We start from the raw sequence: 15,995 nt of genomic DNA on the forward strand, positions 1-15,995 counted from the left end.
TGCAGTAACATTCCAGAGCTAAGGGGGAGGCAGGCAGAAGGGGAGACCCACTCACCTCACTCTTCACCGGTTGAGGCCTCTTTCCCAGCTTCACCTCCAGGAAATGTAAGGGTGAGATCACGGCACCAATGTTACGGATGTCAGCGTACTTCAGCTCCTCTGCTGTCAGAGCGGTGCCGGGGAGTCCAGTCAAGGGACCAAGCCCTGGCAAAGCACCTGCTGTCAAGGAAGGGTCTGGGATCTGCCCTGGCATCATAGCAGAAGGAATGACGCCACCGCCTAAGGGAGAGAAAAGTGAAACACTGATCATCATTCATCCAAGTGACACAGGCCCCGGGGGGGGGGAAACCATTTATCAGGGAACCTTAGTCTTCAGCAACCCCCATTTCTCCTTTTGGAGCAGCCTCTTAATCTCTCCTCTGTAGATGCTCAAGACGGATGTCTCTCCCCACCACCCCAAGGCTCTACTGCCAAGAAGAAAACTAATTGCTGACAATTAAGAGTGTTAAAGATTTAACCTTTTAGAATTATTCTACTTTAAAAGAGGACCAAAGGATTGAATAAGTAATGGTGAAACTTCAGGCATAGTGCCATCTGGGTAGTAGAGATTGGGGGAGGGGGGGCAGGGTGGGTTTCCCAAAGCCACTCAAGTCATACATGCCTATTCTATTTACTTCTAAGCCCATATAACTCCCTCTGATATAGAACAAATCTGTGTAAAACAGATATGTATCTGTGTATGAGAAAAAGAAGTTCAAGTGAGGGCCAGAGGTAGAGAATGAAAAATGTGACTATCAGATCATAAGTTTCCTAAGGCCAGGAACCAAGTTATATTCATCTTTGTGGTTTCTCCAGCATCTAACACAATGCATTGTATCTTACAGTTGCTTGATAAATGTTGAACTGACTTTAAAAGAACCACCCTTTATGTCCACCCCTCTTCTATTCCATGGATGTAAGGTTAACAAATATAACATCACACCTTCCAGGTCAATAAGGATAAATAGGAGAGAGCCACAAATCATTAGGAGTTGGAATTTCAGCACATTCCATATGGACCTTTCTCTTTTTCCCCTTCTCAATGATGCTCGCAAGTAGAAAACACAAATTCTAAGACACAAATGACATTGTCTGCCATTGACCCAAAATCATCCACTTCCTTGAGTCTCGTTTTCATCATCACTGCTAAATTCTATTTAACTATGCCCTCCATTTTCTTTGTATAATCCCTTTTTTAAAATGTTGGTGTGAAAGGAACATGGGGGTAGAGCTGTTCCAATGATCATCTCTAGCTTGGTGTAAAGGAATGGGTATTGTTTCTGGAGTGAGAGGACCTGGGATCAAATTCCAGCTCTCATACTTACAAATTGCAAGAACTTAGACAAGGAAGGTGACCTCAGTTGCCTTCTCTGCAAAAGAGGGATAATAAGAGTTGCTCTACCTACACTCCCAGGACTGTTGTGAGGAAAAGATGTTTTAAACCTTAATAGGGAGAAGGTCTATGCTTATGTAATTTCAGTGGGATAGAGAATTCTCAGGTCAGTCTGTCAATAGTCAACAAGCATTTATTAAGTGAAGGCAGGTAGAGTACTGGGCTTGGAATCAGGAAGACTCATCTTCCTGAGTTCAAATCTGGCCTCTGACACTCAGTAGCTGTGTGACTCTACAAGGGTGAGTCATTTCACCCTGTTTGCCTCAGTTTCCTCATCTGTAAAATGAGATGGAGTAGGAAATGGCAAGCCACTCCAGTAACTTTGCCAAGAAAACCCCAAAATGGAGTCACAAAAAGTCAGATACAACAGATACAACTCAACAACCAGAACCCAGGGGTGGGGAACCTCTGGCCCTGAAGCACGTGTGGCCTTCTAGGTCCTTGGGTGGGGCCTTTTGACTGAGTCCAAGTTTTACAGAACAAATCCTTTCATTAAGGGGATTTGTTCTGTGAAGTTTGGATTCAGCCAAAGGGCCGCACTTGAGGACATGGAGGGCCACATGTGGCCGTGAGGCCAAAGGTTCCCCACCCCTGAACCAGCACTGTATTAAGTGCTGGGAATACAAAGAAAGACAAAAAACACAGTCTCCTCACAGGCTCATGGAGGAGGAAACATACAAATAACTAAGGAAACACAAGATAAGTACAACGTAAGTAGAAGGTAATCTCAGAGGGAAGGTACTAGTAGCTGCAGGGCTGCAAAGTCCTTTTACAGAAGATGAGCTGTGAGCTTCCCCTTGAAGGAAGCCAGGGAAGCCAGGAAGGGGAAGTGAGGAGGAACAATATTCCAGGCACCAGGGACATCTGGTGAGAAGGCATAGGAACGGGAGGTGGTGCTTCTTGTGTGGGGAAGAGTGAGCCAATGAGCTGCAATGGAGGAGAGTCAAGTGTAAGACTGGAAGGATAAGAAAGGGGCAAGATTATAAAGGGCTCTGAATGCCAAATAGAGCATTTTACATTTGACAGTAGAGGCAATAGGGAGCCACTACAGTTTAATGACAGGGGAGTGATGTTTTAGGCAAATCACTCTGGCAGCTGAGTGGAGATGAAGTAGAGTGGGGAAGAGATGAGACAGGAAGTCTAACCAAAGCTCATCACAACAGTTTAGGTGTGAGGTGATGAGGGCTGATAGCAGGGTGGCGGCCTGGAGAACCGAGAGGAGACAGATACAAGAGAGCATGAGGTACTCCCTTGCCATTTACAGAGTTCCCTAGAGCACAAGCATTTATTAAGCACCTGCTATGGGCCAGCTGCTGTGCTAATATTTAACTAGTAATAAATATTATTATTTAATGTAATATTTACAAATATTAACTCAATTGATTGTCACAACAACCTTTCGAGGTAGTTGAAACTGAGGCAACCAAAAATTAAGTGAATGGCCCATAACACAGCTGAGTTATGTCAGAGGTGGAATTTGAACCTAGGTCTCCCTGATTTCCAAGCTGGAACACTCTGCCTCTTAAACTTTGATACACTTCCCATGTAAATGTGAGTGGCTATTATTGTTGGCAGGGCCAACTCTAGACAAAAATGTGAAGTCCATAAGGTTAGAGTATAGCAGCCCCCGCCCTTTCTGACTCCGTGTCCTTCTATCTGCCTCTCTTCCTTTCTCCCTACTCCCAATTTATTCTTCCACACGCCCTCCCCCGGCTCTCATCCATCCCTCTCCTAAATGAGATCATTTACGTAAAGTGTTTTGCAAAGCATTGTATAAATATCAATTACAATGAATCTTATTTTTACACGTGCCCAGCATCCTCTCTGATGTCCTTCATGTCCACTCTGAGCTTAGTAGAGTGCCTGGCACACAGTAGGCACTTTATAAACAATTATTGAATGAATGAATATCAAAACTTGCTTTATGATTCCACACTAAGTTATAGTTGGAAAAGACTGTAAAGATAATAATTAGTCCAACTTACTTCATTTTACAAATATGGAAATTGAGGTACGGTGACTTGTCTAAGATCATGCAGCTAGTCAGCATAATGCACTTTTATAACCATATATTAAGCCTCTACTACATGTAAAGCAAGAGGCAGCATGGCCCAGTGCAGAGTTCCTTGAAGCCAAGAAGACCTGATTTCAAATCAAGCCACTGACAAGTCCCAGCCATGTGACTCTGGACAATTCACTTAATCTCCTTCTCAGTGCTCTAGGCAATTCTCTATGAATGCCAATAGCAGAGAAGGTGCTGACTTGCATTGAATAAGTGAGTGTCCTCATCCACCAGTTACCAATATCGTTGAAATCACAGGTTCGGTCCTAGTCTCTACCCTAGTGTGCAAGGCACTGATGATTACTTGAGATGCAGAGACACAAAGGGTATCATAGCCCCTATCCTCCAAGAGGATTTTACTCAGGAAGACACAGGAAAAAATGTGCTAGAGTAAATCCTAGGAAGGAAAGATGGTTGGGACAGGCTTCTTGGGAGAGGTGTGACTTAACCAGGGCTTTGAAGAAATGGTAGAATGCTAGAGAGGAGTGAGTGATGAGAGTTTCCTACTGAGAAAGGGATGGTCTGCCAAAGGCATGGGGGCCAGAATCTACAATGGGCACTTGGAAGACAATGCTTAAACCACCCACGTAGGGTAGTGATGAGAGACAAAGCTGGAAAAGGTAAACTGGAATTTGGTCATAATAACCGACATTTATAAAGAATGTTAAGGTTTGGAAAATACTTCCTATGCATTATTCCATTTGATGGTGGAAGGCCTTGAATGCTAGGCCAAGGAGGAAGCCTTCTTTGCGTAGGTGATAGGAAACCCTGTAAAATTATCGAGCAGGGGACCTGAAACGCCCAAAACAACATCTAAAAAAGATGAATTTGGTCTTGGTGGCCTTGTAGACTGGAGAGCACAAATAAACACATACAAAATGAAAAAGTGAGGGGTGCAGCAAGAATCTTTGTTCCGACTGATTAGAATCTAGCTCTCTTGACTTGCTTGACCTTTTCTGCTAAAACAGGTTCAAGCGCTGTCCCTCCCAGGGCATTTCTATAGTCACTGAGATAAATAACAGCTAGCTTTTATATAGTGTTTTAAGATTTGTAATGTCCTTTACAAATATTATCTCATTAGACCCTCAGAACAACCCTGAGAGAAAGGTTCTATTATTACCCCTATTTTACAGAAAAGAAAATGGAGGCAGACCATGGTTAAGTGGCTTACAATGGTCACACAGCTAGCAAGTGTCTGAGCAGGATTTGAACTCAGGTCTTCCTAATTCCAGGTCCAGCACCCTACCCTCTGTATCACAAAGGTGGCTTTACATTAAGGTCTAATGGTATAATTTCAGAAATTAGGTAGGAGAGACCATCGGCCCTTTCTAGCGTTTCTGAAACAACACCAAATGGGTGGTCATCTATTCATTAGCTCAAACCTGGCTGGGATGTAAGGACCCAGCCACAGTAATGACTCCATTATAGGGAAACTATTAGGATTCCCTAGAAGTACCCCTAACGCAGTGTGCTGTAATCTGAGGAGGTAAATTGAATTAGAAATGGTCTCTAACACCCTCCCATGTGTGATTATTTAACTGTGCTAATGACCATTCTAAAGCCTAGACTGGACAGGAGTCTTAATTTCTCTGAGGGGGATTTAATTCACCTCACTGTCAGGCATCTGGGACAGTCCTCTGAAAGTAAGACCTGTAAAAGTGACTGATGGAACCCACAGGAATAATAAAGAAATCCATACCAAGAAGTGATACTAGGCCAAGGCATCCTTAGGAAAAAGGAATGAAGAAAGGAAATATAGTAACACGCAGAATATGTAAAGTCCCTTCTCCATATGGAGGAGAAGGCAGCTTGTCATAATGGAAAGAACACTGGCCTTAGACTCCAGAGACCAGAACTGAATCTCATCTCTGACACTTAGTTGCATGGCCTGGGGAAATTATTTAACTTCTGAGCCTCAGTTTTCTCATTTGTAAAATCAGGATATTCCCTACCTCACAGGGTAGTTGTAAGGAAAAGTGTTTTGTAAAGCTCAATACATAAGACCTAGAACAGAAAGGAAACTTAGAACCACATGGTTGTTTGGGAGCTTGAAGGAAGAAGTATGAGGGTAAAAGAGGGATAATTGTCAGTGAGGGGAGAAGACTCTCTCATGCCCAGAACCCTGACTCGATTCAAGGCACTTATTACACTCAATTTTTATACTCAGGGTTACCAATGTGGCAGAAATAGGGAGAGAAACACCCACCAGTTGCAAAACCTAGCCCGTGCTATGCCTAGCACAAAGTAGGTGCCTAATAAATTCATGCTGGTGGAGTTAGGATTTACAGTGAAATCTCTCTCTGATACTCTTGGCAGTAGGGTAGAATTTGGTAGAAAATGGGATTGTAGAAAAGGATAATGACCTCAAAAGAGAAAAAAGACTAGAACTCAAAATCCTTTTGACAAGTTGAGATAGTGTCTCCCAACATCTCAGATACCATCTGGGAGAAGAGGTGGAAAGCGCTATAGAAGTCATTAAGAGACCTCAGACAGAAGCTATTCCACAGGAGAATTATTCACTACTGTCACTTCCAATGCAAAAATAGGATTTGGACAATATCACAGAGCTGCAAAGCAGAGATCACCTAATCTGGTGTTCTTAACCTGGGACCCATTAGATGGACGAAAATTACATCATTATTTTCACTAACCTTTCACTGAAATTTTACATGTCCTTCCATTTTGAATGTAAGCAACAAAACATTTTTTTTTAGACTTGATCTATGACTTCCTTTATACAGGGAATTCTGGGGTAAGGAAAGTCCTCTCAACAGAGATCAGCATGTACTCTGCAATGTAGGGAATTAATTGCCCACTGAGAAGTTAAGTGATTTGCCACAGCCAGCCTGCGTCAGAAGTAGGACCCACACCCAGGCCTCCCTGATTCTGAGGGCAATTCTCTATCCACTACAGCACCCTGCCTCTCAGTAGAAAGAAAAGGAGCTGCTGAAAGGAACTCCATCATACAGCAATCTTGAGAACGATGCTACAAGGAGGCTCCAAGCAGAGTTCCTAGGACCATCTTTAGGAGATTGAAGCCAGACCCTGTTTCCATTATGAGAAGGATTCTGCCTGCAGCTTCTGTTTATTTTCACGCAGATGGTGGGAATGAGACATTAAAAAGTAATTCAGAAACTTAATGAATTCTCAGCTACTGTATAAACCCCTGGGTAGGCAGCCACCCCCTCAGGGAAACATTCAAGTGTCTTCTTTTCCCCTCTAGATATCTTCCTGTTCCCTGAGCATCCTCTCTCAATGAAGCCCCTAACTCTGGAACTCCACACACAGGCTTTCTTTCCCCTTGGGAACTACCAGACCCTCTGGTTTCCTTCTCCCCAAGGGAGCCCCTTACTGCTCAGATACAAACCACAAAATACTTAACACATTCCATTCCTAAAAGAAAACCACAACAGCTGACTTTTGCCATGCAGGAGTCATCCTACATTTCTCTAGAGTTGAGGAGCACAAGGTGGAGGAACTAGGCCAGAAGCCCTTCTTAATTTAATGAGAATTTGATTTGTTATTAAGGAATAATTGGTTAGAGATATAAAACTGGAAGACAAGTCTGGGTTGCTAATTTTTTTTTAATTCAAAGGAATTTAGGGTTCTAGTGAAAAGAAAGAAAAAAAAAAACAAGCCAAAATAATTACGTTTCCCCACCCAGCTTGACAAGAAGTAGTCATATTGGGCTAGGAGATCCTTTCCATCTCTAAAATCCTACGTCCTAGAGGTGGCCGTCTATGGGTGTGGCATACTGCATATATTGTCAGACAGTTCATAGCTGATGGATTACTTGGTTTTGCTGAACTGTTTTATTTACTGATTTATTTAGTTAAAAGTGGTGGCTTGCTGGGAGGGAAGGATATGTTTGGAAATGAAAGTAATACAAAAACAAAAGAAATCAAGAAATTTAAAAAAAGAAAAAAATACATTTGCTAAATAACTTAGTAGATAAAATAAAACGATGTCTAGTATACCAAGTGACTGAGAACCAAAAAGTATGAAGGTATATTCTTCTACTAGGCAAAAAAGAGTGTGAGAATGAGAATCAACCTTACTATCTTTTCTCCATCAGTGGCTTGGATGTGGAAATGAGTTGGAAACTACCCATGGCTTAGGATTTCATATTTAGTGAGCACTCATTAAGTATTTGTTGCACTGAACTGAATTAGGAAATCTACTCCTTAAACTGAAAAACTGATGTAAAATTGAGAATAGCAGCTTGTGCCTCAAAAGAAAAAAGACTGGAATTCAAAATCCCTTTGACAAATTGAGATATTGGTTCACGATATATTAGATGCCACCCAGGAGAGGAAAATATATCCTCATCCAAGAAGGAAGAATAACCAGCCAGGAGGAAATCAGGCAGAAAGAGACATGGAATTCATGACAGATCCCAAACCGAAACTAAGGTCTTGATGACATCACAGAGTTAGAGGAGAACTCAGAAATCATCTCGTCAGATATTCTTAACCTGGGGTCCATTGGACAGAGGAAAACGACATCATTATTTTCACCAACCTTTCACTGAAATGTAACATTTCCTTCAATTTTGAATGTAGAAAACGTGACACTGCGAAAGGGGCCCATCACACACACACACACACACACACACACACACACACACACACACGAGGTTAGGAACTCCTGCTCAAGACCAATCCATACCTAACCAACAATCTTCCTCTACAAATCCCAGACAAGTTGTCATCCAGGCTCCATTTGAAGGCTTCCAACGACAGGAAGCCACTACTTTTCAAGATTTGAGGTACTAGGATGTCTGTAAAGGACTCTAACATGTCCCATTTGATTCTGCTTTCATCATGCTCTTGTGATAGCCAGCCTGGGATCTTGTCCTTAAAAAGCATTTGTAGAAACTGAGGGTGATCCATAGAAGATCACAATCACAAACAACAAAACAGTGAATGGGTAGGAAAATATACTTTATTAGGAAAGGTTAAACAGGTGGCTCTGCTAGTCTGAAAATGAAGAGATTGGGGTAATTTAGCTCTCTTCAAGAAAGACTGTTACTAGGGCAGCTAGGTCACACATAGTGGATAGAAAATCAGCCCCGGAGTCAAGAGGACCTGAGTTCAAATCTAGCCTCAGGCACTTGACACTAATTAGCCTGTGTGGCCCTGGGCAAGTCACTTAACTCCAACTGCCTTTAAAAAAAAAAGTTTGTTTACCAAGTGGAAAGTAACCAGATGTTCTTCATCTTTAATGACGGAAGACAAGAGGGAAAATAAACTTACAATGCAGTAACACAAACTAAGGATACACATAAGGAAGAACTTTCTGATTTAGACTGCTGTAAACCCAATATGAGGTTCCCAAGGAAAGCTGCTGAGTTATTTTTCCTGGGGATTTCTGAGAAATGGGCTTGATGGTTTTTAAAAAAAAAAACCACTGTGGTGGAAGTGCTGCAAATAATTGTGTCACTTTGAACAAGTCACTCAGTTTCTCTGGGCCTCAGTATCCTCATATGTAACATAAAGGGGTTGGCTAACGTGATCTACAATTTTATTGTTCCATGACTCTCTGACCCTAAGTTGGCTCTATGGTTATGTTTCAAAAGGAAAAGTTTCTTAACAATTGGGAGGCTGTCAAAAAATAGAATGGATCGTACTAGGAGATCATTTATTTCCTGTCACTAGAGGTCTTCAAGTAAAGGCTGGATGACAATTTGTCAGGAATGTTGTAAAGAGGTTCCTGCTTAGCGCTATTTTGTTACTAGATCACTTTTAGGTTTGCTTCTAAATCTTAAATTCTCTGAATCAGGCATAGTTTAGTTTACAAACATGTCCTCAAGGATCAGGGCCATTCTGGAATTAAGGTCATCCTATGTATTGTGAATGATCTTGGGCTAATGTCCAGAGTAATAAAGAATCTGGGTAAAATCTGGTGTTGAAATCCAGAGAAAATTCCAAGGTCAGATTTTTGGAATGGCTAGCCAATGGCATTTTCTATCCTGACCAAAGATCTGTATCATCCTCAGTCCCAATGGCCTTCTTCATCACTGTTACATTCAGTCTTAGGTATGCTCTGAAGCTCCCTTTTAGTCCTGAAATTTGGTTCCCAAGCAGGTATCTACCTGCTCCACTGACAAATGGCCCCCCTGGGGAATTCTTTCTCACCTTAAATATATTAGGACTGGCACGATGGAACTCTTTTAACAGTCATGCAATGACACTACTAGTTACCAAATTGAAACTGTGAATGAAGAAGACCTAATATTGGACCTTTGATATGGGTCCCCTAAATCATCCCTGATCACCAAATTGGGCCATGGTTTCACATTTCATTTGAAATGAGGTACCATCAGCACAGGACGGACTTCTGTCATTCTGGTTAGTTTTTAATCCTTCCAAATGCAGGCATAAAGATGGCACCTTCAGTCATTCCATCCATGTTATATTCACGGTACTGGTCCCTGACACGGGGAAAAAGGAATAGTAGGGTCAGTGTCCCACCTGGGCCATACAACTTTGTCCAGTGAGCTATATTTTCCTTGAATTGCCCCACACATAATGTAAGAATTGGGAATGCTGGGTTCTGGAGGGCCTTCTATATGACCCAACCCACAGAAAAAAGCAATAGTTTCATTGTAGGGCTACTCATGAAAGTGAACTGTAGCTGGACAAACATGGTCATCTCTGCTCATTTGAGGACTTAGTGGGGTGGGGTAAGGGGAGGGGAGCAGGGGGTAGCAGATGAGACTGAACCTGTGATTTCACTGGTTTGGGAACTCCCAGCAAAAGAACTCCCTTTACAAAAGTGGCTTGAGAAATACTCCGCAACATAACAATAATAATAACAATAATTAGCATTTCTGTAGTTCTTTAAGGTTTGCAAAGCACCATATTTTTATGATCTCTTTGGTCCTCATGACAAACCTGGGAGGGAGAGCTATTATCATCCCAATTTTACAGATGAGGAAGCTGAATCTAGGAGAAGTTAAGTGACTTGTCCAGGGTCACATAGCCAATAAGCGTCTAAGACAGGATGTGAACTTAGGGCTTCCTAATTCCAAGTCCAGAGCTCTAGAGGAGCTAGAGACTCCTAGGTGTCTCTAACTCACACACTTAGTGTTGTCTGGAGACTCTGAAGGGTTAAGTTATTTGCTCAGGGTCACATAGCCGGTATATACCACAGGCAGGTCTCTAATCCAAGTCTTCCTTTATAACTCTGATGCCACATGATGTCATGGAGGTGACCCTGGGTTCTTGAAGACTCTGTTACCAGAATCCAGAACAACTTGGTGCCTGTTATCCAAGAACCAGTTTAGCTGTTTATGGAATGGCTTAACACTAGAAAGTTGGCTACCAGATGATGAATATTTTGGTCACAATAACTCAAAGACTGTCTCTTCAAGGCATAAAGAAATCACTTACAGCATCACAGATTTAAACTTAGAAGGGACCATTGATTCCCACTACCTCATTTTGTAAGTGAGGAAGTTGAGGCCCCAGGAGGTAAATATACTTGCCCAAAGTTATGCCAGTAGTAAATAGCAGGGGCAGGATTTGAACCCAGGTCTTCTGATTCCACATCTATTGCCCTTTTCACTGCCTGAGTGCTACCTTGATCTGGGTTGGTAGAAGGGATAGCCACAATAATTAAATCACAGATTTTCAAAGCCTACTGGGCAGGAAGGAAAAGCTAGGAACTGACTGCCACAGATTTAATCCTCTTGTCTTTTCTAACCACCCCAATCCTACCACTGTTGGCCAGCACAGCACCTTTTACATAAGAGATACTCAAAAAATATTTGTTGAACTTCACATCAAAAAGACAGTAGTAACACATGCACATAAAAGACAATGGAATATGCAGTCAGCCAGTGATTTGCAATTTTTTAAAGGCCATTGAGAGCAAAAATTCTATCAACCTAAGTCTAACAACTGGAATGCCATAAGCAACAGTGGAAGAAGACAGGAGAAAAGCCCCACGTACAGGGGCTCTAGCAAAGGCCTCCCATGGCCAGAAATGTTCATGGGAGCATGAAGAAACACAAGCTGAAAATTCCTTGCCTGGGTTGTCGAGGCGTTTGTCTCTACCGAGCTCTGAGAAGCCAAACCACACGCGCTCGAACACACATGCATACACGCACACACACACACACACACACACACACACACCACACACACACACACACAGAGCTTGGCAGTGGTTGCATTCCAGGACTGGTAATACAAGCCATGGAACTGACTGCCAAGACAAGCAACAGAGTGAGCCAGACCCAGTTTCATTGGACACCATATACTGCATATGGCCCTGGAACCAGCGAAAACAGTGTTCTCACCCTCCTCAAAGGCATAGGAGACCCTCTGTTTTCAAACATACCTCCACAGGGCCTTAATTAAAGGAAAATGGAAAAATAATGTGACTGTTGCACTCTCTCTACATATATATGTGTACACACATGCATACACACATATGCGTGCGCCCACACACACAGTATTTCTCTCTCTTTCTCTCCCTCTCTCTTCTCTCTTCTTCCCTTCCCCCCTTCATTTTCAAACACATTTCACTACCACGGGAAAAAGCAAACTGTAGCAAAGGAAAGCAGAAAGCTAAAAAAGAATAAAAGAATGTAACTTGCCCTCAGCTCTAGCTGTGATTGCTCAAATGAACTTAGGCTGAATGAACCAAGAGCGGACCAACCGCTCAGGGCTCTTCCAATCCAGGGCTGAGCCAAAAACAGAGACCTGGGCATGAAGAGTAGCCCTCATTGCAACACCAGCTGCCCCACCACACTACAAGGCCAGCAGACTTTGAGTCTTTCAATCCTGCATATAGCTTTGCAGACTGAAAAAATAAGATGTACCTATTGCCTATAAACAGATGGGGGGGAGCAAATTTCTTCAAAAGCAAGGAAAAGGGGGGGGAGGGGAAGGGACCCATAGCAGGCAGCAGTCATCATTGTAAAGGTTAAGACATACACACAGGACCCTAAATCCATACCCAGTGGACTTTGCCACCTATACCCAGTGGGTTTTGCCACCCTTACAGCCAGGGGAGGCACTATCACTATATCACCCTGAGGGTTACTTTATTAACAATGGAGAGAAAGGCAGGAAGCAACCTCCCAACACTTGGGACTTCTAGAAGAACCTTATCTCTTCAGGTCAGACAAGGCTCCAACAAGGAAGATTCAGCAGATGCCTGGGGTTCTGGAGCAGTGTCATGACAGAAAAAAAACAGGAGTGGGAGCTATCCACCTCTCACCCCCCACCCTCGATGACTGGACAGAACCTTATCTCACCTCACTTGGGGTAAATCAGACTCCAGCTTGTTTTTCAAGGGTCTCCATTTACAAGGATCCCATGCTATCCAACAACCCGCAAAGGAAGATCTATCTTGCAGCCAGATTTGTTAGAAAAATGAAAGTAATGAAACCTGTCTCCTAAAGCTTCAGGGAAACAGAGGAGTAGAGAGGCTGTGTAGAGAGTTCTTCACTAGGGCCTCCATAATGACACCTACTGGGTCCCCTCCCCATACTGTATTTCCCAGTACTTTCTGTTGATGATGACCTAACAACAGTTCGAATAAGATTCCACCAAAATTTATTTAAAGTTTGGCACTATCTACCACCTAAAACAGTCTCATAACACCGTTCAGGATGAGATTTCCCCATCTGAACAAGAGAATTACACTTGTACTAAGGAACATTCTGATAAATCAGTTGGCACTACCCAACATCACAGGTATATCCCGGGCATGTGTAGCACACAGAGAGGACAGATCTGCTATCAGTGTTAAGCCTGAAAGAAACTAAATGGTGAGAGTGACTTTGCCACCCCACTACCACCTTCTCCAACTCCTTCCCTACTGAAGGAAATAACTTCCCACCCATCTAAAGGCTCCATCCTCTAAGTAAACCCAAGGTCTTCTACCTTGTATTGTCCTTCCCTTCACTTCCATCATCACTTCAACATGCCACTAACATCTAAGGGTCCAGGTGAATTATAGACTGGCTCACAACCCCACCCCTCCCATTTCCAAACTCCGACGGATCAGAAGAGTCCTCAGCACTGGCCCAGACAGGGCAGCCAGGGGAGGAAAGGCCAGTTTCTGCTCAGGTTCTTATGTAATACAAAGTGGGGGAGGGTGGAGCTGGGATGGCCACAGCCCACAGCCCCTCTTCCTGGCCAAAATGGGTGCACAGACCATACAGACAGTGTGGAATCCCCTGCTGTCCTCTTCCCGCTGGATCTTAACCCAAGATGCCTTTCCTACTGAACTCTTCCCACCTCCATCCCTTGAGGTCTGGGCTCCTGTTCCTTAGGATTGATTCCCTGGGGCTTCCTCTCCAAGAAAGTGGGCAGGGGGCGGGCCTCAGATATTTTCGTTCTCTTTTCCTTTCATACTGCAATTTCCTAGACCCTGGTCCTCCAGATCCCCAGCCCCATTGTGACTGTCCCATCAGCTTCGGACAGTTTTCTGTTCACCCACCCCGCCTTCCCCCGCCTCCCCGAGCAGAAGAACTCCCCACAAGTGGACTAAGGAGGACAGCTGGGCGGGGAGGCGTAGATCGACCGGAGGGATCCGGCAGCCCAGGAGAAAGGTGCAGTCCCGGGGAGGGGACATTAGGGAAGTCCAGAGGCCACCGTGCGGAGAGCTGTGGCGAGGGGCGGGGCGGGGGGGGGGCCGGGAAGGGGGGGTCTCCGGGCCACTTCTCCCGGAGACAGAGTTCAGAGGCTTTAAGCACCTTGCCTTGGGGACCGGTCCGAGGTCTTCAAGGAGCTCTACTCAGGGAGGGGTTTCAGGGTGCGCAGGGAGCTCCGCCCAAGGAGGGGGGCTCAGGGTGAGCAGGGCGCTGCGCCCGGGGGCTGGAGGAGGAGGGTGTCCCAGGTGCCCAGGTCTGAAGGGCGCTTCCCCCGGAGCTGGGGGAAGGGAGAGCCCACGAAGCGCGCGCCCCTTGTACCCACCGTGCAGAGGGAGGAAGCGGAGGCGGCGCCCCCCGCGCAGGGCTGCAGGAGCAGGCGGAGGACGGCCGCACGCCGAGCCCCGCTACCGCCCGGCTCCAGAGCTCCGTTCCCGTGCCCAGGCCCGTCCTGTCCCGGGAGCCGCCGCGGCGCCTGGCCAGCAGCCGCTGCCTCTGCAGCCTCCGCCGCCTCGGCTGCTGCCACAACCCCCCCGTCGCTGCGCTGCCCCGGTGCGTCCCTCCCGCAGGCTGTGGCGGGCGGCGGGATGGGTTGCATCAGCCCCGGTTATATAGCGGCCCCTGGGCGGCGGGGAGGGGTCAGGAATGCGGAACCGGCCAAGCTGCCAGCTCCAGACGTCAGAGGGGAACAGAGAGGAAGGGAAGGAGGGGACAGGGGAGGGAAGGGGGGTGTGGATCCGGCGCCACACACCCACTGACCTTCACCTCCTCCTGTCTTCTCACCCTCCTCCTCCCAACCCTCACCTCCGAAAGAAGGCATCAACCTACAGCCTGACCTGCATCCCTTCAGCTCCCTCCTTCCTACCGAACGTTTCAAGAGAACCGAAGAAGGGAGGAACAGAAGGGTTATGTAAGACACTCGAGCCCCCCCCCCACCCGGCCACACTCACACAGCACACAATCACCGCCGCCCCCTCCCCTTCTCCTGTGCTCCAGCTACCTCCCCCACCCCCATTTGGCCCCTTTGGAGAGAGAAAAGATGAAGGTTTTGGAAAGCTAAAGCCCATTTATACATAGCCTGTATTTGATTATCTTCTTCATGCTTTCCCGGCTCCTCGCGAATCCCGTGTGTGTGAAAGACAGATCAGCTGCAGGTAGGTGGTCGCTGAAAAAGGCAATTGGTATGTAACAAGTTCTGGGACCACGGGCTGCGAACCCATCACATGCTCCCCGCCCACTCTTTCTATTAACTTTTCTAACATCATGGGATCACAGATTTAGAGCTGGAAGAGATCTTAGATGTCATCTTGTCCAACCCACCTCATTTTACAGGTGATGGAAAGGTCCAGAGAGTTGAAGTCACTTGCCCAACGTCACGCTGTCGAAAGCCAAGATTTGAACGTAGGTCCCCTGGGTCCCAAATTCACCACTCTTTCCCCTGTGCCTGGGTGCCTCCTCTTCTTAACTTGCAGAGTTGGGGTTGGCCCCAATCAACATCCTTGATAGCAATTGAAAGGGCTGCATTGTCATTTACAATTCAGATAACTGAAGAGGAAGTGCCAGCCAGTGGATTCCCAGTGGCAGCACACAATTATATCTTTGGGCTTATCTTCCATCCACCAAACTCCTAAATAACCTCCATCCACTCAGAATGCCTCAGATGAGCAAACAGCAGCCCCAGCTGCCTTTATTCCACCCCAGTTCTACCATGTCACAACTTTTATTCCCTTCAGCAGAGATGTGGAGTCCTGGGACTACTTAAAGCTCTCCCTCAAACTGGCTGATAACTAATTATAGTATCCTCTGGTATGCAGAGAAAGAGAGACAAAAAGAAACCCTCATCAGGAAGAAATGAGAAACAAAAACCAATAGTTGGCATCCCTCCGCCTCCA

General features: G+C 45.2%; 1 protein-coding gene across 2 annotated transcripts in view; it reads right to left on the bottom strand.

Moving 5' to 3' along the window:
- The window catches only part of JDP2 (Jun dimerization protein 2), a 73,101-nt gene extending 58,401 nt beyond the window's left edge, over positions 1-14,700 (bottom strand). The window contains exons 1-2 of one of the 2 annotated variants that reach the window (XM_020986258.2): positions 14,429-14,700; positions 56-279 (exon numbers count right to left, since the gene is read on the bottom strand). In XM_020986258.2, the coding sequence (XP_020841917.1) occupies positions 56-256 (201 nt within the window). In that variant the 5' untranslated portion in view covers positions 257-279; positions 14,429-14,700. Of the gene's footprint in view, positions 1-55; positions 280-14,208; positions 14,380-14,428 lie in introns of those variants that run through there. The other variant, XM_020986259.2, reaches the window with a different exon arrangement.
- Positions 14,701-15,995: the final 1,295 nt, after the last annotated feature.

Source organism: Phascolarctos cinereus, unplaced genomic scaffold, assembly GCF_003287225.1.
Source record: "Phascolarctos cinereus isolate Bilbo 61053 unplaced genomic scaffold, phaCin_HiC Scaffold_3;HRSCAF=262, whole genome shotgun sequence".
In the NCBI taxonomy this organism is placed as follows: domain Eukaryota; kingdom Metazoa; phylum Chordata; class Mammalia; order Diprotodontia; family Phascolarctidae; genus Phascolarctos; species Phascolarctos cinereus.